Source organism: Microcebus murinus, chromosome 12 (assembly GCF_040939455.1).
Source record: "Microcebus murinus isolate Inina chromosome 12, M.murinus_Inina_mat1.0, whole genome shotgun sequence".
Taxonomy (NCBI): domain Eukaryota; kingdom Metazoa; phylum Chordata; class Mammalia; order Primates; family Cheirogaleidae; genus Microcebus; species Microcebus murinus.
In genome coordinates this window covers 61,793,541-61,816,663 of record NC_134115.1, presented here as the reverse complement: position 1 = coordinate 61,816,663, position 23,123 = coordinate 61,793,541, and the positions used below count along the sequence as shown (strand labels likewise).

Sequence of the window (23,123 nt, the reverse complement as noted above, 5' to 3'; positions counted from 1 at the left end):
TTTAAAAATATAACTTATCAATGCTGATTCAAGTAGAAGTAGAAATCGTGGGTAGTCCTGTAACTATGTTAAAAATTGAGCAATAGAAATTTTCTTAAAATAGTGGAAGGAAAAGGCAAGCTGTAGAGTGGGAAAGGATATAATAGACTCATTTCTTAAATGTATAAAATGGACCAAAAAATCCAAAAAAACCAAACTGGTGTTTCATAGCAGAGAAAATCCAAATAGCTAATAAACATTTGAAAAAGTACTCAACCTCATTAGTAAACCAGTGAAATACCACTGCACAAGAGATCATCCAAAACTGTGAATGTCTGACAGTAGTAAGTGATGGCAAGGATATGGAGCCATGTAAACTATCAGACCTTTCTGATGGGAGTGGAAATTGGCACACCCGTTTTGGAAAAAGGAGGAAAATACACATACCTATGACCCAGCAATTCCACTCCTAGGTATAAGCCATGCATAAATGTGTGCTTATGTGCACTAAAGTATGAGAATATGCATAGGAGTATTGTTCATATCATTGCAAAACTGGAAAAATCCATACGTCCAAGAGTTTCATAAACAAGTTACAGTATATCTATTCTATTGAATATATATAACCATGAAAATAAACAAAGTGTATATATATACATCAATATGGTTGAATCATAAAGATAATGTTGAGTGAAATAAGCTGAAGGAATTATAAACTGTATCATTCAGTTTACTATAATAAAAAATGGGGTACATTAAACTCTACTTTAATGTTTACCTAATTAAGTAGTAAAATTTTAAAGAAAAGCAAAGAAGAGACTACCAGGAAACCCAGGATAATAGTTACCCCTGGGGAAGGGTGAGGCTTATGATTAGAAGGCTCATGGGCCACCTCCCATGTTCTGGTAATGGTTCGTGTCTCGGCCTGGTAGAGCAGCAATCATGAATAATTTATTTTCCAACAATGAATTAAGCTGATAATTTATATACTTTGCATTCTTTTGCATGTTTGTTATATTTTACGTACACATACACACAAGAAAGATTCCAGGCCTAGATAGTTTTACAGGTAAGTCCTACAAAACTTTTAAGGAACAGATACTTCTTATCTTTTACAAACTCTTCCAAGAATAGGAGAAAACAGACTATGCCTTCCTTATTCAGTGAGACCAGTGCAACCTCGATACCAAAACTAGACAAGGACAGAATAAGAAAAAAATATATAAAACAGTCTCACTCATGAAGATGAATGCAAAATTACTAGCAAAGAGAGTCTAACAGTGAATAAGAAAAGATACATTCTGACCAAGTTGGCTTTATTCCAGGAACTAAAGGTGGTTTAATATTAGCAAATCAATAAAAATAAATCATCATACAAACAAATGAAAGAAAAAAAACCACATGTCCAGGTCCATAGATGCAGAAAGAGCATTTGATAAAGCTCACTACCCATCCATGAGAAAAATCCCAGCAAACTAGGGATAGAAGGGAACTTCACTGATTTATAGCAAACAACATTTTAAAACTTTTTATTTTGAAACAATTTCAACCCTACAAAATTTGCAAATATAGTTTAATGAACTCCTGATTATCCTTTACCAGTTAGTAATATTTTGCCAGATTCACATTTTATCTCTGTGTGTATGTGTCTACAAACAGAGAGAAGTTATAGAGATGACCCTTCACCCTTAAATACTGTGCTTCGGTCTATATCTTCTAAGAACAAGGGCATTCTCTTATATAACCACATTCTGGAAAGTTAACAGTAATACTATGCTAATTATAATGTACAACCCAAATTCAAATTACACCAGTTGTCCCAATAATGTCCTTTAAAGTAGAAAATTTTTTTTCTGATCTAGAATCCATTTCAGGACCACACATTGCATTTCATTGTCAGATCTCTTAGTCTTCTTTATTCTGTATTATTAACATTTTTAAGGAGTAAAAGCCAGTTGTTTTGTAGAATGTTTCTACATTTGGATTTAGGATTTATCAAATTGTTTCCTCATGATTTGACTGATTTGTGTATTTTTGGCTAGAATATTACATGAGTGGTGGTAAATACTTCTTAGGTCATTATATAATAGGACATGCAATGTCAGTTTGTCCCATGACTATTAACTTTGATCTCTTTGTTAAATAGTGCAAACATCATTCATAAAGGAGAAATGTTGGAAGCATCCCTTTAAATCAGGAATAAAATTAAAAGGCTATGGCCTGTACAATAAGACTAGAAAAATAAGTTAAAGGTGTTAGGATGGGAAGGAAGAAATAAAATTGCTATTATTTACATATATGATTGTCTATATAGAAACCCAAAAGAACATGTAGTCAAATTATTAGAAAAATAAGAGTGTTTGGAAGGTAGCTGGATGCAAAAATCAGAATCCAAAATTGAATTGTATTTTACATGCCAGGAACATTTAGAAAATATAATTAAACACTTACAAAGAATAAAAGCAGATTGGATACCTAGAAATAAAGAAGCAACACTTAGAAGGAGAAAATTATACAGCATGATTGAAATACTAATATTAAAGATGACCTAAGTAATAGAAATATGTACTATATACATGGCCGGGTGAGGTGGCCACGTCTGTGATCCTAGCACTCTGGGAAGTCAAGGCGGGCAAATCGCTCAAGGTCAGGAGTTTGAGACCAGCCTGAGCAAGAGTGAGACCCCATCTCTACTAAAAATAGAAAGAAATTAATTGACCAACTAAAACTATATATACAAAAAATTAGCCAGGCATGGTGGCACGTGCCTGTAGTCCCAGCTACTCAGGAGGATGAGGCAGTAGGATTGCTTGAGCCAGGGAGATTGAGGTTGCTGTGAGCTAGGCTGATGCCAGGGCACCCACTCTAGCTTGGGCAACAAAGTGAGACTCTGTCTCAAAAAAAAAAGTACTATATACATGGATAGGCACTTTTTTTTTCCTCCCCCAAATTTCCACAGCATTCTCCATTTTTTAAATTCTCAGGTACCTAGTCTCCTGAGAAGCATTCTTCTTTCTTAGGACATATTCCACAGCGTATTTTTTTCCTTAAGATACAACATCCTGACTACTCTGAATTAGAGTCATTTGTGTTCTTCTGCTAGTACCTCTTAATGTACTTGGAATGGGGGGAGAGAGAATCAGTACTTTGTTTACTCATATATTACATTGTGGGTGTATAATTGGTGCTCATAAATTTTCATCAACAGCAAGTTACCTAATGGTTGTTCATCCAAGTAAATTGGGAGGGCATAATGGCAAAGGGAATGGCCCCAGCAAAGGCATGGAGGTGGGACTGTTCTGGAATGTTCAGGGAGCAATGCAGAGAGCAAATCAACAATCTGTGAAGGAAAGGAAAGAAAATACCCTGGGAAGGTGGACTGAGGCCAGGTAAGAAGGGCCTTGAATGCTGGCATGAGCCGTGTGAACTGCATTCTAGAGAGAAATAAATATTTCAAGCTGGGGCGGAACAAGTGCAAAATGGAATTTATAGAAAGACTTGAAGTTCCTATTATAATTATTATATTATTATTAATAACTGGAAGAACCCCTAGAGATGACTCACTTGGCAACTTGTTTCTTCCAATCTCTGGGTGCTTATAAGAGATTCTGTCCACCAAAACAAGTGCATTCTTCATTAATTCAATAATTAATTAATTGGTTTTTCTGAAATTTATTACTTAAACAGAACTGTCACAGTTCTAACTCACATGAAGTACTCAGTGTAAATAGGTACTAACAACTGATATAAAGAAAATAAATTGGTTTGATGTAATGGAGTGTGACCTGGGTAGGGAGAGGGGACCTAGTTTAGACAAGATGATCCAGGAAGGCTTTTCTGGGGAGGTGACCTTTGAACAGAAAGCCACTTGAAACTCTACAGGGAGCGAGCATGTTCCAGCAGCTCAAATAGCAAGTGCAAAGGCCCTGAGGCAGGGATGGTTTGGGTATGTTAGTGCACGGTCACGTAGCCAAGAGTGGTGGGATGTGAGGTCAGATTGAGGAGTAGGGCTAGGACTGTGAAGGTCTAAGCCAAGGCAAGAGTCTGGGCTCTATTCTGAGTCCTATTCTATTCTGGGAAGGTACTGGAGTCCTACACTGCTTGATCCTTTTTGCAAAGCCATAAATAGCTCAAGGATACATTTTAATTGCTACCATCACAGACTCCTAGGAATCCAGGCACAACAGGAGCTGGGAGCAACTAATCAGAGCTTCTCTCGCTTTAGCGTTACTTTAGTGTTATAACACAAATTCTGATTCAGTAGGTCTGAAGCATGGCTAGAGAATCCGCATTTCCAACAAGCTCCCAGAGCTGCCAGACAAAATGCAGGATGTCCCGTTAAATTTGAATTTTGGATAAACAACAAATACTTCTTTTGCTTTGTAATTAAACTGTTCGAGATAATGGTAGATTCACAAGCAGTTGTAAGAAATAATACAGCAAGATTCTGTATACCCATTTACCCGTTACCCAGTTTCCCCCGACAGTGACATGGTACAGGACTATGGTGCAATATCACAACCAGGATACTAACATCGATACAGTCACTTCCCTCCACCCCCACTCCGTCCTTAACCCCGAACAACCACTAATCTCCTGTCTGTTTCTATACTTTTGCCATTTTGGGAATGTTGTATAAATGGAATCGTACAGTACGTAACCTTTGGGCGTGACTTTTCTCACTCAACGTAATTCTCTGGAGATTCATCGGGTTGTTGCATGTAAGGATAGCATGTTCCGAATGGTGTTCCATGGTATTCATGCACCACAGTTTGTGTGCCATTCACCCTCTGAGAGTCATTGGGTTGTTTTGTGTTTGGAGCTATTATGATTAAAGCTGCTGTATACATTTGTGTACAGGGTTTTGGGTGACCATAAATAAGTCTCCGTTTCTCTGGCAAAAATGCCCAGGAGTGCCATTGCTGGGTCATGAGATGGTCGCATGTTTAGTTTCATAAGAAACTGTCAAACTCTTTTTATGAATAACTTTTTACTGTAAGTAAATTATTGCATAGGAACTACTTATGCTAAAAATTATTGTTTATCTGAAATTTGAATTTAATTGAGCATTCTGCATTTTTTCTTTTTTTGCTAAGTGTGACTTCCCTACTCCCAGGTGATGTCAGAGTTTCTGGTTTGCAAACTACATTTTCATTAGTAAGGCTCTAATCTAGTTCAGTTTTATAATTATGAAAAAAAATCTCAAGCACAAAAGTAGATGAAAACAATGTAGTGAACTTTTCTATAGTCAGAGTCTATAATTATCAAGAATTTATCCTCTTGCTTCATCCATCCCTTCTTGTCCCTAAAGTATTTTCTTTCTTTCTTTTTTTTTTTTTTTTTTTTTTTTTTTGAGACAGGGTCTTACCCTGTCACCCAGGCTGGAGTTCAGTGGCTTGATTATAGCTCACTGAAGCCTGGAACTCCTGAGGTCAAGCAATCTTCTGGCCTCAGCCTCCCAAGTAGCTGGGACTGCAGGTTCATGCCACCACGCCCAGCTAATTTTTTAATTTTTAGTAGAGACAAAGTCTCACTATGTTGCTCAGGCTGGTCTGCAACTCCCGGGCTCAAGTAATCCTCCCACCTCAGCCTCCCAAAGTGCTGGGATTACAGGCATGCGCTACCACACCTGGCCTGCCCTAAAGTATTTTAAAACAAATTCTGGACATTTTGTCATTTTACTCCCACACCCTTAAGTGTACAATTCTAAAAAGCAGGGACCTTTACTGACATAACCACAATGCCAGAGTCACTACATTAATAATAGCTCCTTGGGTCATCTGATTTCCAATTCATGTTAAAAATTCCTGGTTGCCTCGTACATGCCTCTGTGCCTCTGTGTGTGGTTTGTTTGACTCAAGGTCCAGGCAGGGTCCACATATTGCATATGATTGACGTGTTTCTTAAGTAACCATGGCCCATAGTATTGCACAGGTGTGCGAGGCCGAGCGAGGGGAATGGACACACCTGCTGACATTGCGCCATCCTGCTTACCTGTGCTGACAGGCCTGCGGTCGCCCTTTATCATATACTGATGTCTTAGGAACATTAGCCCCTGTTGTAGGGAGTGTTGCCCCATTGTACAGCCAAGGCCACTGAGGCTAGGGGAGCTGACTTCCCAAGGGACCAGGAGCAGCAGGGCATACACCCGAATGGGAGCCCAGGCCCAGATGTGGCCTTGGGGGCTCACTCTCTGAGGTGTCAGCGAGGGAAGGGATGAGCTAGCTAATCACTTGATGAAGTGTATAAACAGCGTTGAGGTTGGATGATGTTGGATGATCTGGCCTTCCCACAGAGTCCAGGAAGTTAGTCTCAGAGGGGCCGGTGTGGAGGACAGTGTCAGGTGTCCCAAAGGGAGTGACACCACGGTCAGGGTCCCTCCCTCTTGCCTTTGTGACCCAGGTGAGCTGATTGGAGGGAGGCTGGAAGTGAGTTTCACAACCTGCGCCTGCAGCCCTGGCCTCCCAGGGCTGTGCCTGGGGAACAAAGGCTGCAGGGGGAGGTGGGGAGGAAGCTGGACAGGGGCCCAGCTTGCAGCAGAGCCACCCCAGGGGGTGGGGTGGGATGGGGTGGGGAGAAGAGGGCGGACTTTGCAGTGAGGTGGGGAGGGTGGGGAGGAGTGAAGGCAAGGGCAGGCAGAGCCCCTGGGGGTGGCCCTGGAACATTGCTGGGAGTGGACCAGGCCAGAGGGGTGTGGGCCTGAGGGCTAAATGGGCACAGGACCTCCAGGTGCCCGGAGCAGGGGGGCCGCCTCACTGCTGTGCTCCTAAGGGCCCGACTAGCCCTTCTCAGGCCGTGTCTGGCCATGTCAATCCCTGCTCAGACACCTCCCAGGACTCCCCACTGCCTGCAGATAAAAGCCCCATTTAAAGCCCCCATCGCCACCACCTCCAGGCTAGCCCACATTTCGAACCTCAGGGCATTCCATAGCACATACCTGTTCCCTCCGCACAAGTTCCCCTTCTAGAAATGCAGGGTGTGTGCTAGTCTGGTTTTTTGGAGAGTCTCTTCCAGTTCCAGGGGTTCGTTCAACCTGGAAAAGAACATGCTAAAGGAATGGGTCCTCTGCCTTCAAATATCCAAGGAGCTGACCCAGGACAAAGGGGCCAGATGTGTCTGTGGGACCCAAAGGACAGAGCTGGGACAAGAAGCAGGGATCGTGTAGAGTGAGAGGGGCCACAGGGAGGCCCACGCTGGGCTCGAAGTAAGAAGTGTTTCCTCAGAATTAACAAGGTCTGAAAGTGGAATAAACCACCTTGAGAGGAAGTGAGCTCCCCATCCTCAGAAGTAACCAAGTGCTGTTACCAGGGAACCTCTGTGATTCACCACTTTCAGCTGTAGGTGTTGGATTCTATAGTAAACCCTGCACATGTTCATCTGTGTATTCATAAGAGGAAGAGCAGTGAGTGACACTCTGCCCTAAATCTTTATGGGAATGTGCCGTGCATTCTGGAAGCCTGTGCCTTCCCAGGATCGAGGAGTACTCCGCTCATCTCTCCCTCTGCTCGCCCCGCCTCCTCTGGGTGGCCCCCCGGCCCCACATCTCACCCCCCGCAGTTAGGAACGTGGCTCCTCTGTCCATTTGCCCATCTCTCTGGAAGGTCCAGCCCTGAGCCCTGGGCAGGGTGAGTGGACTCCATGCTCACAGCCTCACCCCTCTTGCCCTGCCTCCTCTCCCCTCCCGTCCTCCAGCCTACCTTCCCCACTGGCTGCTTCAGCATCCTCCCCACGTAAACCTACCTGCGGCCCTGCCTTTCTGATATGAAATGCTGCCTCCACCTGGCCTAGTCAAAGTCTCTCTCTGTTTAAGGCCCGATTCAAAGGCCTCCTCCTCCAGGAAGCCTTCTCTGACTCATCCCCCAGGCCGTTTGTGTGCCCCTCTCTCTGAGTCCTGAGTACATTACATCCTACCTCCTCCCTAAGGCAGGTGGCTCCGGTAGGGCAGAGACCGTGAGTACCCCATCCCTGCCACCACCTGCATGCCACATGCGGTCTGGCACACAGTAGGTCCTCGATGAAAGGCCCGTGTGATGGCGATGATACAGCAAGAGGCAGACCAGGCCGTGGGAGGAAACATTCCCTGCTCTCCGGGCTCTGCCACGGACTGGCTCCGTCATCCTTCGGACACGCTTGGCAGCCCCTCTGATGCCCAGCCTCTGCACTGGTAAACGGGGATTCTGTACCGCTTCCTACCGTGGTTGGAAGGAAAATCAAATAATATGAGTGAAGCACGTAGCACTGGGCCTGAGACATATACGACTCCCTAAATTATGGCTCCTACAGGAAAACATTTAAAAACCTGTTTCTTATAGATGTGGGAACGGGCTGGTGCACTGCTGGAGTTCACCAGTTGGGATCCAATCAAGCCATCAGTTTACTCGCTGAGGGAAGCCCTGAGCAGCTGTCAGATTTGTAGGAAGCGATGGGAGTGCCCCAGCTGAACAGTGTGGCCTGCCACTGAGCAAGCCCCCTGGCCCCTGGACACACCCAGCAACACTGGGTTGAACTGGCATAACTGTGATTAGCTGTCATGAACTTATGCTGGCTCATCTACTGAGCTCTTACCATGTGCCAGGCACTGTCCTAAGTGCTTTACGTGTGTTAACTTGGTTAATCTTCACACCCACCCTGAAAATGAGCCCTACTACTGTTGCCATTCTGTAGATGAGGAAACTGAGGCATACAGAACTGAGGTCACTTGCCCAAGACTGCACAGTAGTCAGGGGTGTGGCAGGGATTCCACCCCCGGAAGTCAGAGTCCGCCTGCCCACTTCTCCTCTTCCACGCCGTGTACCCACCTCTGCCGGTCCTGCCACCCCTGCCCCCCAGCCTCCACCGTGGGCTGCTGGGAGGCTCGTCTGAGGCCATGACTGTGACTCTGTTGGAGGAACAGCGCTGGAGTGCTGAGGGTCGTGACAGTGGCCTCACAGCCTGGCTCTGCCCTCTGGATCCTACTGTCCCGTCTACTCCATCTGCCCCAGGCAACTCCTTGGGGACTTGGAATTGTGCCTCTCCAGGCTGAGCAGCCCAAGCCAGGGTTCTCTGGAGTCTGCCAGGGGAGCAGGTGTGTGTGCCCTGATTTAGAGCTTGTGTTTCCCATAAATCAGAGGCCTGACCCTGGCTGAGTGCGGGCCTCATGGGCAGAAAGGTGGAAAGGGTCTCTTGATGATAAATGTCCCTGACAGGCTTTTAGCAGCTCAGGCAATAGCCCACCAGACTGGCCGCTGTCTGCTAACGCCCTGCGGTCCTCAGCATAGAACCCTTGCAGGTGGGAGCAATCTACTGGCCTGAGGCGGGGGTCGGGGGCAGTTGTCCCTTGTCCGCTGAGAAGGAAGAGAAGCTGTCTAGGGCTGGGACCTCTGCTTGGACAGGGCTGAGAGGGGAGCTGGTCCCAAGGCACCTTCCCTGAGTCTGTGGCTCCCCAGGGCAGATGAGGCAGGACGCTGGGTCTGAATGGGGTTCCCGGGCTGTCTGCCTCCTGGCAATCGGCTCCTCCCCAGAAACCTGCATGAACCGCTGAAACTGGGGCATGGCCCTGTGCAGCTGCTGGAGGGCAGAGGTAAAGGCAGTCTGGGGCAAGAGACTGCTCGTGCCCTTTGACCCAGGAATGAGCCCAGAGAAGGGAAAGTCTGTGTGCAGGAAGGGGCCTGGACACTGACTCACAGAGAGGGCTGGTGCTCCCTCAGACATAGTAAGTCACCACCAGGGTCACCCTGGAGCAGCCAGAGGCCTGGGGTCAGTGACAGGGTGCTGGGATCCATTAGTGATGCCTGCCACGGGACAGGCTAGGAGACCTCAGCTGTCACTCTTCCTCATCTCTGGAAGAGACCTGGCTCTGCTGTTTTATAAGTAATTTTTGTCTAATCCTGGAAGGACTTTTCTTTTGAGAAAATCTGTGGTTTTGTTTTTAAATGCCTTTTTTTTTTTTTTTTTTTTTTTTTTTTTTAGACAGAGTCTCACTTTGTTGCCCAGGCTAGAGTGAGTGCCGTGGCGTCAGCCTAGCTCACAGCAACCTCAAACTCCTGGGCTCAAACGATCCTTCTGCCTCAGCCTCCCGAGTAGCTGGGACTACAGGCATGCGCCACCATGCCCGGCTAATTTTTTTTTTTATATATATATCAGTTGGCCAATTAATTTCTTTCTATTTATAGTAGAGACGGGGTCTCGCTCTTGCTCAGGCTGGTTTTGAACTCCTGACCTTGAGCAATCCGCCCGCCTCGGCCTCCCAAGAGCTAGGATTACAGGCGTGAGCCACCGCGCCCGGCCTGATTAAATGCCTTTTTTTAATCGCAAAATTTACATAGCTAAAAAAATGACAAAGTTAAGATGACAAAAACCACCCATTTATCCCACCATCTAAATATAGCCACAATTAACATTTTGATGTATTTCCTTCCAGTTTTTTTCTCAGTTTTGATAGACAAATATACACGTGTGTACACCCACACATGTACACGTATAATAGCAAAGCTGCGGTTATTGAGCACTTGCTGTAGCACCTCACTCTTGGGCTCCTCATGCATAATATCTCATTTAGCCCTCACAACAGCCCAGCAAGGAAGAGATGATGATTTACATTTTACAAATGAAGAAAAAGAGGCTTGCAAAATGTGAGCAGATGCACAACGTGCTCAGATTTTCATTTTTAGAAGCTCCTGGTGAGAAGAGTATATGGAACGTCCTGGAGGCCAGGCAAGGTCAGTGGCTGGAGCGATGGTCCCATGGGGACAGGAGCCGAGGCCCGTAGGTGCAGTGTCCTCCCTCCCTCCCATGCCCTGGCTCCAGGCGCTGCCCTGCTGGGACAGGGGACAGGGAGATGCACCTCTCCTCCCTGTCTGGCCCCATTTCTTTCAGCTGTGGTGGAGGCCGACCATTTGAAAGACATGGAACTGTCACCCACCTCCTCTCATATCATTAACAAATGACGCAAGTCCACATTCTTTCCTTTTTTGTTGTTCTCTCTCTCTGAATGTGTAGGTGTGTGTATAATTTTTCTTGAACCATTCGGGGGTAAGTTACATATAACTTAGCCCATTATCCCTAAATACTTCAATGTTTCCTAAAAATACAAATATTCTCTTACCTAACCACAGTGTATTATCAACTTCAGTAAGTTCAACATTGCAACAGTACTTTCATCTAATCTGCCGTTGTTGTTTGAATTTGTTAAATAACATCCTTAATAGCATTCTCCCCTGCAGTGCGGGACCGGTCCAGGGTGAGGCGTCTAATGTGTCTACCAGCTTTATCCTGAGGGGAGAGAGCAGGAGTGAGCAGACTCCTTCCAGAGGGGGGCCCAGGACCTCCTCGTGTTTGCAGAGCTATTAAAATGCATGCATAAGCCCCCAGAAACCAGGGGCTCAGGGTGTCTGCATTTCCTGGTTGGCCAGACATGACCAGGAAGCCCTGCGGCCATTCTCCTGTCAACTGCCTGCTTCGCAGCCTTATTAGGCAAGCCTAGGGACCCACTGTGTCTTTGCTCAGTTACGATCCCGCGTGGTCTCAGGGGTGTCACACAAAAGTGCAGTGGCCTCTGCAGAGTTGGGGAGGTGAGGGAAGGAGAGGAGGCTGGGTGTTCCCTGAGTCTACCCTGTTCTTGAAAGTTCCTTTGTAAAAAATCCTGAGACAATTGATTCCGTGAAAGTCGAGGACGGTGCCATGTGTTCACCTTGCACCCAGCCCCTCAAACAGTGCCTGTTCCCTGGGCACCTCGTGAATATTTGCTGAACAGATGGATGTTGGCCACTGTTCTTCTCAGCTGTGTCTTTCACTTATATAGAAAAACTCAGGGGAGCATTCTGGTGGGTGGGCTCAAGAACTTGAGACCAGACGGTGGATGCAGGTGTGGCTGCAATGGCGGGCAGAGGGCCTGGGGTCTGGTCCCTGATCAGACAGCGTGGTGCAGTGTGATGTGCAAAATGAGTAGGTTGGTCACTGCTAGTCCAAACTTCTGTAACTGAACTTGGAAATCCAAGTCTGTGGGTGGAGTTAGAAACAGCTTCGGGGCTGCAAGGCATAGGCTGCAGGACGTGTATGTCCCTCTCAGCACCTGTACAGGGTTCTCAGTAGGAAGGGGGAAAGTGGGAGAAATGCCCTGTAATTTTAATTGGGATGTAATTCATGCACCATAAAATTCACCATGTAAAAGTGCACAGTTCAGAAGATCTTAGTGTATTCCCAGGGTTATGCAACTGTCACCACCACTTGATTTCAAAATAATTTTATCCCTCCAAAAAGAAACCCCACACCCATTAGCAGTTGCTCCCCTTGCCCCCTCTTCTCAGCCCTGGGCATCCTTAGTCTGCTTTCTGTCTCCATGAGTTTACCTGTTCTGGATTTTTCATATGCGTTATTTAGGGTTCTGCATACCCGGTACCAGGGGTTGTGTCAATTTGCTCAAGCAATGAAAACACATCTGGTACTTCAAGTGGAATCACACAACATGTGGCCTTTTGTGTATGACTTCTTCCGCTTAGCATAATGTTTTTGAGGTTCATCCATACTACCCATGTGGTAGTACTTCATTCCTTTTTTAGGCAGAATGATAATCCATTGTATGAATATACTACATTTTGTATATCTATTTATTACTTGATGGGCATTTGGTTATTTCTATTTTTTGGCATTATGAATAATGCTATTGTGAACATTGATGAAGAAGTTTTTTGTAGACCTATGTTTTCATTTTTCTTTTCTTTTCTTTTCTTTTTTTTTTTTTTTTTTTTTTTTTGAGACAAGGTCTCACTCTGTTGCCCAGGCTAGAATGCAGTGGCGTCAGCCTAGCTCACAACAACCTCAAATACCTGGGCTCAAGTGACCCTCCTGCCTCACCCTCCTGAGTTGCTGGGACTACAGGCATGAACCACTGTGCCCAGCTAATTTTTCTATTTCTTTCTTTTTTTTTTTTATTTCAAGATGGCATCTCACTCTTGCTCAGGCTGGTCTCAAACTCCTGGGCTCAAGCAAGCCTCCTGCCTCTGCCTCCCAGAGTGCTAGGATTACAGGTGTGAGCCACCGCACCCAGCCTATTTTCATTTTTCTTAGGGATAAACCTAGGAGTGGAATTACTACTGGATCATATGGTAACTCTGTGTTTAAGCTTTTGAGAAACTGCCAGACTGTTTTCCAAAGAAGTTGTGCCATTTTGCACCCCACTAGCTATATATAAAGGGAAATGCCACCCCCCTTTTTTGAGATAGAGTCTTGCTCTGTCTCAAAGGTTTACAGGCATGAAGCCACCACGCCCGACCGGAAATGCCTTTTGATTGAACATATACTGTGTGTGAGGCACTGTGCCTGACCTTGTCCACACCTCAGTCGGCAGTGATTCTCACACCAACCTGTAAAATACGTAGGATTGGCCGGGCGTGGTGGCTCACGCCTGTAATCCTAGCACTCTGGGAGGCCAACGCGCGGGTGGATTGCTTGAGATCACAAGTTCGAAACCAGCCTGAGCAAGAGTGAGACTGTCTCTACTATAAATAGAAAGAAATTAATTGGCAAACTAATATATATAGAAAAAATTAGCCGGGCATGGTGGTGCATGCCTGTAGTCCCAGCTACTCAGGAGGCTGAGGCAGCAGGATTGCTTGAGCCCAGGAGTTTGAGGCTGCTGTGAGCTAGGCTGACGCCACGGCACTCACTCTAGCCTGGGCAACAGTGCGAGACTCTGTCTCAAAAAAAAAATTAAAAAATACCTACGATTGCCTCCTCTTTAGCAAGGAGGGCCCTGGGGCTCAGAGAAGTGAAGTAACTCCCCCAGGATCACACAGGGGATGAACATTAAGGCCTAGATTCACGCCCAGTCTGTCCCTCACATTTTCCTGGTTGCTCACTGACTGCTCACTGACCGACTGAGGGTGCAGATGCTAAAGTCGAATCAACCTTCTCCCCAACCCTCCCGCACTGTCTTACAGACAGGAAAGTTGGACCCGCACTACCCGAAGGTCTGCGGGCACAGAGGGAACGTCTTAGACATCAAGTGGAACCCTTTCAATGACTTTGAGATTGCCTCCTGTTCTGAAGATGGCACGGTGAGTGTCGGCCGCGAGGTGCTTCCCTTTCCTGAAGAGCCGGACTGGAGCAGGGCAGGGCGGACGGGCACCTGTACCCAGCTCTGGTGCCCCGACTCTTTCACCACGGGGCGCACTGTGTGGGGAGGCGTTGAGTTAGCTTGAGGAAGGCAGGTTACATTAGGTAGTTCTGGGCACTGTGGGACTCAGGGCACCACCTCTCCTCTCTGGGGGCCTCAGTTTCCCCACCCATAAAATGGGCATAATAGCTCCCACCTGTCCAATGACGAGCCAGTGAAATTCGCTTTCCAATGGGAAAACCCATCCTTTGAGGGAACCATAAAATGCTGTCAGGGGCATTTTTATTGTGGTCAGAAAACTTCGTTCCACTTAATCTCACAGACAGTGAGCTTTAAAAGAATGAGAGTGAGGGCCATATGTGAATAAGGACACTAGAACCATCCCAAAAGCTGCAGTCCCACTAAATTTTTTGAGCTTCTGTCCTGTACAGAGTCACAGACCCTGTCCCCACAATGTTTAGTGTTAATTCATTTTGTACCGACTTCTAAAACATGCTGGGTATGGCTTAAAACAAAAAACGCAGGTGACTAAAATAAGAAAAAAAGTCATAATTACCATTTCTTGTGAGCCCACTGCGTCCCCAAATGTCATCACACTTATCATTTCACTCCGTTTTCCCAGCAGCCCCACAAGAGAAGCTGAGGGCCCGGGCATGATGGCTCACACCTGTGATCCTAGCACTCTGGGAGGCTGAGGCGGGCGGATCGTTTGAGCTCAGGAGTTCAAGACCAGCCTGAGCAAGAGCGAGACCCCGTCTCTACTAAAATTAGAAAGTAATTGGCCAACTAAAAATATATAGAAAAAATTAGCTGGGCATGTGTAGTCCCAGCAACTGGCAAGGCTGAGGCAGGAGGATCGCTTGAGCCCAGGAGTTTGAGGTTGCTGTGAGCTAGGCTGACGCCACGGCACTCTAGCCTGGGCGACAGAGTGAGACTCAATAAAAAAAAAGGAGAAGCTTAGGATCAGAGAGGTGCAAAACTTTGCCCGAGGTTACTCAGTTATGGGAGGCAGAGCCAGGCTTCAATTCACACTGATTCCAGAGGCCATTCTTTTTCTACTGAGCTGTGTCATTTCCGTAAGCAGCAGCAGCCACAGATGTAAGAAGTGAGGAAATAATAGAAACATCAGCTGTGGAGGATTGCAACAGCTGAGCGACTAGCTCAGAGCTGCCTGGCAGGCAAGCAAAAAAGGGAAATAGAATGTATTGCAGAACCCTCACTGTTGGATCAACTGACCAGTTCATCAGGAAAGGAAAGCAGAGGATTGTAAGAGCACTTGTGTCAATTCCATATGCTGAGGAAATAAAGGACAGTGTCTGCCAAGGTGATTTCACCGAAGGGCCAGTCAGGCCCCGTGAGCATTGGCCCTGTCTCCAGTGAGTGTAGGGCCTCTGGCAGGATATTATGTATCTGACACTGTCCCCACTTCTGTAATACCTGCCCTTGCAGACCCGCTTGGAAAGCTCCCTTCAAGGTCTTTGTTAAAGACCGTAGTCCCTTCCCAGATGCCACGGGCAAAGGGGGAGTGGGCACAGCTGTGACTGCTGGGAGTGGCAGTGCCTTTTCTCCCAGCAGCCCGCCACACCCAAAATGAATTCATGGAGTAAATTCGTTCCTGTGCAGTGCTCAGCCCTTCCTTCCTGAGCCCAGGACCTGCAAGGCAGTCTTGATCCCGCAGCCCTGGGGCGTGGACAGTCTTCCCTGCTTCCGTGCTGGGACGGTCTGACCGCCCACACATACCTGCCTGGAGTGTGTTCTCTGACCCGGGCCCAGTTCTGTGCAGTGACAGCCCTCACACACCGATCTATCCGGAGCCTGGCACTGTGCTTGTGGGGTTGGTTTCCGGGTTTTAAATCCAAGAAGACCAGGAAATAAATATTTGCTAAATTGAAAGAAAGTCATCTACCTGAAAAACCTGTATACCGCCAAGAGAAACAGTACATATGATCACTGTAGGAGCCAGAGAACCCTGCAGGACAATGAGGAACATCAAGTCAGCACCATCCTGGGCTCTGTACCCCTCATCATCCTTACCTCCATTTGTATACCTCCATGATGGGGGGCTTACTCTCTACCGTGGCAGCGCCTTCCATCCTCAAAGTACCCGGGAAGGAAGCCCCAGCCCTTCCTCTTAGGCCCCCACTGTGCAAAACAGGACTATGCCCCCGTCCCACCCAGCCTCCTGGACTTTGGTCTTTCCTCTTCCATGCCATCCAGGGTGCCCCTCCAAAGCAGGAAGCTTGGCCCTGCCCTGCCCTGCCCCGCTCTAGAGGCGGTGCTGCTCCCTAGTGCCCTGAGGATGCAACACGAACTCTTCATCCTGGCCTTTGAGGCTCCGCGCTGAGCCTTTGGGACAAGGCAGCGTAGACCGCCCTACTGTGGGGTGCTCTAGGCTGGCAGACAGGCCTGCAGCCCGCCCGCCTGCCCACCACCTTAGGCTGTCAGGAAGTCAAGGATTCTCCAAGGGCAGATTGGAAGGCCTAGGCTCATCTCTGGTCAGGGCCAGCCCCTGCTCAGGCTGGAGGACGTTGGCAAAGGCCCTGTCCCTCTAAGGACCCCCTGCTGGCCCTCCAAGGGAGTGAGAAGTGGTCAGGAAGAGAGCTCCCCTGGTCCTTCTTTGGGTCACTGCCACATCTGTGGCTCAGGGTGGAGAAGATGCCAAGGTGCCCCTGCCTGACAGTCCCCCTGGCCATGTCCCCTGCCAGGTTAAGATCTGGAGCATTCCCAAGCAGCTGCTGGCAAAGAACCTCACAGCCTGCAGGAAGGAGCTGGTGGGCCACGCGCGCAGGGTGGGCCTGGTGGAGTGGCACCCCACGGCCGCCAACATCCTCTTCAGCTGCGGCTACGACTACAAGGTGAGTCCGCGTGTTCACTTTACAAGTCACCTTAGACTGGGGAGCTGAAGACGACAGAAATTTATTCTCTCGCAGTTCTGGAAGCCAGAAATCTAAAATCAAGGTGTCGGCAGGGCCAGCTCCCTCCAAAGGCACAATCCTGCCACGCCTCTTCCAGCGCCCGGCGGCTCCGGGCGTCCTGGCTTGGAGCTGTGTCGCTCCAGTCTCTGCCGTCTTCACATGGCCTTCTCCCTCTGTGTCTGTATGTCCTCTCCTCTCCCAGCGAGGACACCTGTCATTTTATTTAGAGCTCACCTTAGTCCCTGATGACCTCATTTTAAGTAATTTCATCTGCAAAGACCCTATTTCCAAATATGGACACAGGAGGATGTGGGTTTGAGGGGACACTATTCAGCTGCCCACAGAGCAAGCAGGCTGTGGCCCTGTGGACTGGGACTCACGGTACAGGAGCCTAGATTCTAGTCCCACTCAGTCTCTGACCTTCAGTGTGACCTGGGACAATCCCTTCTGGGCCTCAGTTTCCCAATCTGTACACAAATAGGGTTGTTGGGACCATCACTGTGGCTTTTCAGCTCCTGCTAACTCTAGGGGTTTACAGAGGCACCTCAGGGCCCTCTGTGATGGGTTAAAGGGCCTTCCAGCCTTTTCTGATTAGAAGTGCTTCTTATCTGTTTCTGGAGGGTGTTTCTGCAAGGCCACTGTATGTGTTTATGCTGGCTGTCCTATACCTAACTCCAGGGGGTGCTATTGGCATTGTAGGCTCTAGAAATGGATTACCCTTGAGCTGTGCAGTGCGCAGCCTGTGCAGCTGAACATGGCAGTCCTATTTATCTGTGTGAGGTGGAAACTGCTGCTGATAATTGTTTGAAACCCCCTGGATTAGGTGGTTCCCTGGGGTCCTCCCAGCATGGATGTTTTGCTGCTCAAAGGCAGGTGGTGTTTTCCTTTCACTGCTAGATAGCCTGACTCCGGGCTTGCCCTTCCTGCCACGTGCAGCTTCAGCTGGCACATCCATCTCCCACCTGAGGCTTCTTGGCCAGGCTGCCAGCTGCGCTTCCCTCGGGGGGATACCATGTTTCACGGCAGCCTGGCCAGTGTGCGACTGTGGGGACCAGGGGGGGTGGCCGCTGTGCACAGAGCTGGCTCCCTGCCATGCAGGTGATGATCTGGAACCTGGACACAAAGGAGTCTGTCATTGTAAGCCCTGTGAAGACAATTACCTGTCACCAAGACGTGATCCTCTCCATGTCCTTCAACACCAACGGCAGCCTGCTGGCCACCACCTGTAAAGACCGCAAGATTCGGATTCTTGACCCCCGAGCAGGGACCGTCCTCCAGGTTAGCGCTGGCTTGGGGGCAGTGGAGCAAGAGGCAGTGGGGCTGGGGAGGCTTCTGAGAACAGCAAGTCACACTGGGCCAGTCAGCATCTGGGCCAGGCCCTCACAGGTGGTATCCCCACCTGTCCTCATGGCGCTGCTGGGAGGTAGCATGTGTCATCTCCATTTCTAAGATGAGAAAATTGAGGCCAAAGAGAGATGAAGTGACTTATCCACATTGAGAGCTAGGACCTGTCAGTGTTCCCCAGCTCTGTCGCTGAGAACTGAGGGTACCACCATTTATCCACTCTGTAGTCTTAGGCAAGCACTTTCTGCTCAGAACCTCTGTTTTCTTATCTGCAACAATTAGTCATTAGTCTTTCCTCGCAGAGGATTAAGTAAGACAACTCCAGTGACAGAGTCTGCCCAGCCCCATGCCTCGCCTATGATGGGTGCACAATGTTCCCCCAGCAAGGGCATGGGGCAGGGCAGAGGTTCACCTCTGTTCTCGCTCAGAAAAATAACTCAACCAAAATGGTGGCGGGGAGGGCTCCAGGAGGGCTTCCAGGAAGTGGTGTCTCTGGGAGGGTTCTGCAGGCAGAGCTGGGGGAGAAAGGGATCCCTTCCAGGTGGAGCAGCAGCGTGAGCAAGGCAGGGAGGCCAGAAACCCCAGCTGCCACCTGGGAGTTCCGCCTCCCCGACACTGCTGCACGTCCCTCCAGGAGGCCAGCTACAAGGGGCACCGGGCCAGCAAGGTGTTGTTTCTGGGGAACCTGAAGAAGCTACTGTCCACAGGCACATCCCGATGGAACAACCGGCAGATAGCCCTGTGGGACCAGGTGAGTCTCACGCGCACCTACCCCCGCCCCGCAGCTGACAGCTGGCTTCATTCATCCATGCATGCATGCATTCATCCACCCATTCACTTCTCACATGTTTAGCATAGTCCGCCAGGTGCCGGGGATCCTGGGCTGGGATGCCAGCCACCCATCTGGCCAGCCCAGACCCTGTGCATCTTGCCATGCCACAAGGGAGATGGGTCAGGGCTCTGGTGGGGCCTTGGGCTAGGGGAGGGGAGGGGGCTGGATCTGGAACCAGGACTAGAGGAAGGGAGAAGGAGAGGGCCTTCTGGGTGGAGGGGACAGTGGAGCTGAGGCTTGGGATGAGATACTGACGGGAACGGGTAGGCGGAGCTTGCTGTGGGCCGCTGAGGGCGGGGCCGGGCCATGCAGCACTGTTTGGAAGGAGCACTTGGCAGAAGTTTCAAAGACCAGACAAATCACTCCCCATCTGGATCTCCCTCTTCGTCTATTAAATTTTATTTTAACAAACATATGATGGAGGAATGAATAAGATCAGGTGCATCAAAAGTGATTATTAGGAGCAAAAAGCTAACAAAATAGGTGTGTGTGGGGGGGGGAATTTTAGTGCCTTTATAATGTCATCTCTACCGGAGAGTAGCCCACACATCAGACCTCAAGAACCAGGGACATCTTCCCGCGGCACATGTAGACAAGATCAGGCTTCCTCTCCTTCACACGCACACATGCACATGCCCGGAGCGTCCAGGCAGGAATTGTTATCTCAGAGCGCACCACTGAGGGCCCCAGGAGTGACCCCTGGGCCTTCCTGGTCTCCCCTTCCCTTGCAGGGCGACCTCTCTGAGCCTCTCACAGAGGAGGACCTGGACGGCTCCTCGGGCGTGCTGTTTCCCTTCTACGACGCAGACACCAACGTGCTCTACGTGGTGGGGAAGGTCAGCATGGTGCAGGAGGGATGTTGCCACCAGGACCCCTGAGGCAGGAGGCAGAAATATCCTGAGCCTCGTCCCACTGGTGGCCCAGACCGAGGGCGGGGGCCGTTGGGAGTGCAGGGCAGAGACAGGCAAGAGTCGCTGGCCACTGTTCCCCTGTGGGAGAGCAGCCCCCTCCCACCTCCTAGCTCCCTGGGAGCAGCTGGGCCAGGGCTTTGGCTGGACACCGGAGCCCTCTCCGCAGCCCTGGGGCCAGATGAGCAGGAACCACTGGTGTTTCTCGGGCGCTTGTTGAACTCGGGCAGAACAGGTCTATCCCGCATGTGGCCCCTCCCCACAGATGCCAGACAGCATCTCTCCCTGCTCCACCCAAGTTGTTATGACAACCAGGAATGTCCCCCAGGGGTACGGCCCACTGGATGGACTCCAAGGACACCCCAGTTCTGACCTCTGTATGCAGCTCCTGATGGGGGTGGCGGTGGGCCTCTCTTTCCAGAGCTTCTGCCTTGGAGGAACAAGGGTGGGCTTTGGGTCAGGGTTGCAGGGACTGAGCATTCAAATGAGGACCCCCTTTTCCTGCCTTGCCAAGCCCCCTGGTGTTTCCTTGTGTGAGACGGGGTCGCCAGTTCATTCTGCTGTGGCAGCCAGGCTCTGCTACATGGCAGTGGGGCCTTCTGGGTCGCTCTCATTCCAAATCTCTGAATCTCCCCCTCCTCCTCCTCCTCAGGGAGATGGCAACATCCGCTACTACGAGGTGAGCGCCGACAAGCCTTACCTGAGCTACCTGACTGAGTACCGCTCCTATAACCCACAGAAGGGGATCGGTGAGTGAGGGACACCTGGGAGACTTGGGGTCAGGGCTTCAGTGCTGGGGAGACAGGGATGAGTCAGCAGGAGGGGAGATGGCATGGCAACACCCTGACTTGATGGGGGCTACCTGAGGAATGCGGCCACACAAAGGAGGAAGTCAGGGAGGGCTTCCCAGAGGAGGCAACAGGTTTTGAGAAGCTGAAAGAGCAAGCAGAGCACAGCACAGGGAGAGGAGGAAGTGCTCTAGGTCAAGGTTACCATAGCAGGGAGGCAGAAGGGGTTGACCTCCAGGAAACAATAACACCTCCTTTTGGGGATTAAAAACTCAACTGTGTGTTATATATGGGAAACCCACTTTAAACATAAAGACACAGCTAGATTAAAAGTAAAGGGCTGAGAAAAGATAAACCCTGCTAACTACTCAGAAGAGAGTTGGTGTGGCTGTATTAGGAACATTTGGGTCACAGGAGCTGTAGGGGTGGAGACAAGGAGCCTAAGCAGAGCAAACTGCCTATAAAAGTCCACTGAGGCTGGGTGTGGTGGCTCACGCCTGTAATCCTAGCACTCTGGGAGGCTGAGGCAGGCTGATAGCTCGAGTTCGAAATCAGCCTGAGCAAGAGGGAGACCCCGTCTCTACTAAAAATAGAAAGAAATTAATTGGCCAACTCATATATATAGAAAAAACTAGCCAGGCATGGTGGCGCATGCCTGTAGTCCCAGCTACTCGGGAGGCTGAGGCAGAAGGATTGCTTGAGCCCAGGAGTTTGAGGTTGCTGTGAGCTAGGCTGACCCCACGGCACTCACTCTAGCCTGGGCAACAAAGCGAGACTCTGTCTCAAAAAAAAAAAAAAAAGTCCACTGAAATCATTTCAACTCGAAGATGGAGACAGAGTCCGATTATTTCAGCTCCGTTTCCCTAGACGGGACTCACCCTGGTGCAGGTGTCTGTTCCTAAGCTGTTTGTCGAGGGAAGGACGGCGGGAGGGGCAGTCTCTGTTCACAGCCAGGTGTGCAGCCTGGCCTTGGCCCTCACATGGGTTCCTGGCCCCAGCCTAGCCAGAACCTCTTGGCCTCCTTGGCTGTCTGCCTGCAGGTGTGATGCCAAAGAGAGGCCTCGACGTGTCCTCCTGCGAGATCTTCCGCTTCTACAAGCTGATCACAACCAAAAGCCTCATCGAGCCCGTATCCATGATCGTGCCCCGGAGGGTAAGGGGGGTAGGGGCCATCAGGGAGGGAGGCAGGAACCGTCCTGGAGTAGACACTCCCAGGGGTGCCAGAGCCTGGAGCCCATGTGCCCGGGCAGCCACAGCGAGGCCTTTCTCATGGTCAGAGTGCCATTCCCTTGCTTCAGGAGTCCTGTGTCTCGCTCCACCTCTGCTCCTGAGCTGCGGCATGACCTTGGGCAAGTCCCTTTGCTCTCTGAGCTTTGGTCTCCCCAATTCAGCAGGGGTTGGGGAGAGTCTAGACCCCTGGCTCTCAGGGCCCTCCCCATCTGGGCAGCCTGCCCTGCCACCCACTCACCTCTGGACTTCTCCTGCAGTCGGAATCCTACCAAGAGGACATCTACCCGCCCACCGCAGGGGCCCAGCCCTCCCTGACCGCCAAGGAGTGGCTCAGTGGGATGAACAAAGGTGAGGAAGGGGGAGAAAGGGCCTTGGGCACATGTGGATGGCAGGAACCTGGGGTGCTCCATGGCTCCAGGCAGCTGAGAGAGGTTTGGCCTGTATTTTTATTCTCAGCAGCCGGGCCCTTGACAGTCCCCAGTGGCGAGAGTAGTCACATATGGGTCCAGGAAGGTAGGGGGCTTGAACCGAGTGGCTCAGAAAACTCCCTCCATCTCAACAGACTTTGCCCCATGGAAAACTTCTTTACACTGCGGGGCTGAGCAGGGCGCCTGGAGTGTCTCAGCCGGTCCCCTGCCCATCCCCAACCCAAGAGACCCTCTAGGCAGCAACCAAGACCCAGGCCCTCTGTCCACAGCGACCCCCTCCCCAGTGGTTCAGGCCACAAGAGGGCAGCCCAGTGGAAGCAGGGTGATGTGTGCTCCCAGTCCCACCCCAGCTGCTCCCTTCCCTCTCCAGAGACCCCAGCCCAGAGGCTCAGGGGCCTCATTGGTGGCCTGGAAGAGCCTCTGCCTGTGGGGCAGAAGACCAGTGTCAGGTCCCAGTTCTGAATAACCCTTAGATAGGTCTACGCCTCCCTGGGCCTCAGTTTCCTCATCGGCATCCACAATGCCAGCCTTCCCTGCTTCCCTGGGGTGCTGGGAGAACTAACGGACTCGGTAGATGGACAGTGCAGTGTGGCCGGAACTGTCCTTA

The 23,123-nt window shown here is 49.8% G+C and overlaps 1 protein-coding gene across 2 annotated transcripts in view; it reads left to right on the top strand.

Moving 5' to 3' along the window:
• CORO2A (coronin 2A) overlaps window positions 1-23,123 on the top strand; it is a 53,223-nt gene that overhangs the window by 28,806 nt on the left and 1,294 nt on the right. For both annotated transcript variants that reach the window (XM_012769030.3, XM_012769028.3), the window contains 8 exons: window positions 13,896-14,012; window positions 16,777-16,926; window positions 18,085-18,264; window positions 18,965-19,081; window positions 19,894-19,998; window positions 20,723-20,819; window positions 21,899-22,011; window positions 22,346-22,436. In XM_012769030.3, coding sequence (XP_012624484.1) covers window positions 13,896-14,012; window positions 16,777-16,926; window positions 18,085-18,264; window positions 18,965-19,081; window positions 19,894-19,998; window positions 20,723-20,819; window positions 21,899-22,011; window positions 22,346-22,436 — 970 coding nt within the window. The remainder of the gene's footprint in view (window positions 1-13,895; window positions 14,013-16,776; window positions 16,927-18,084; window positions 18,265-18,964; window positions 19,082-19,893; window positions 19,999-20,722; window positions 20,820-21,898; window positions 22,012-22,345; window positions 22,437-23,123) is intronic.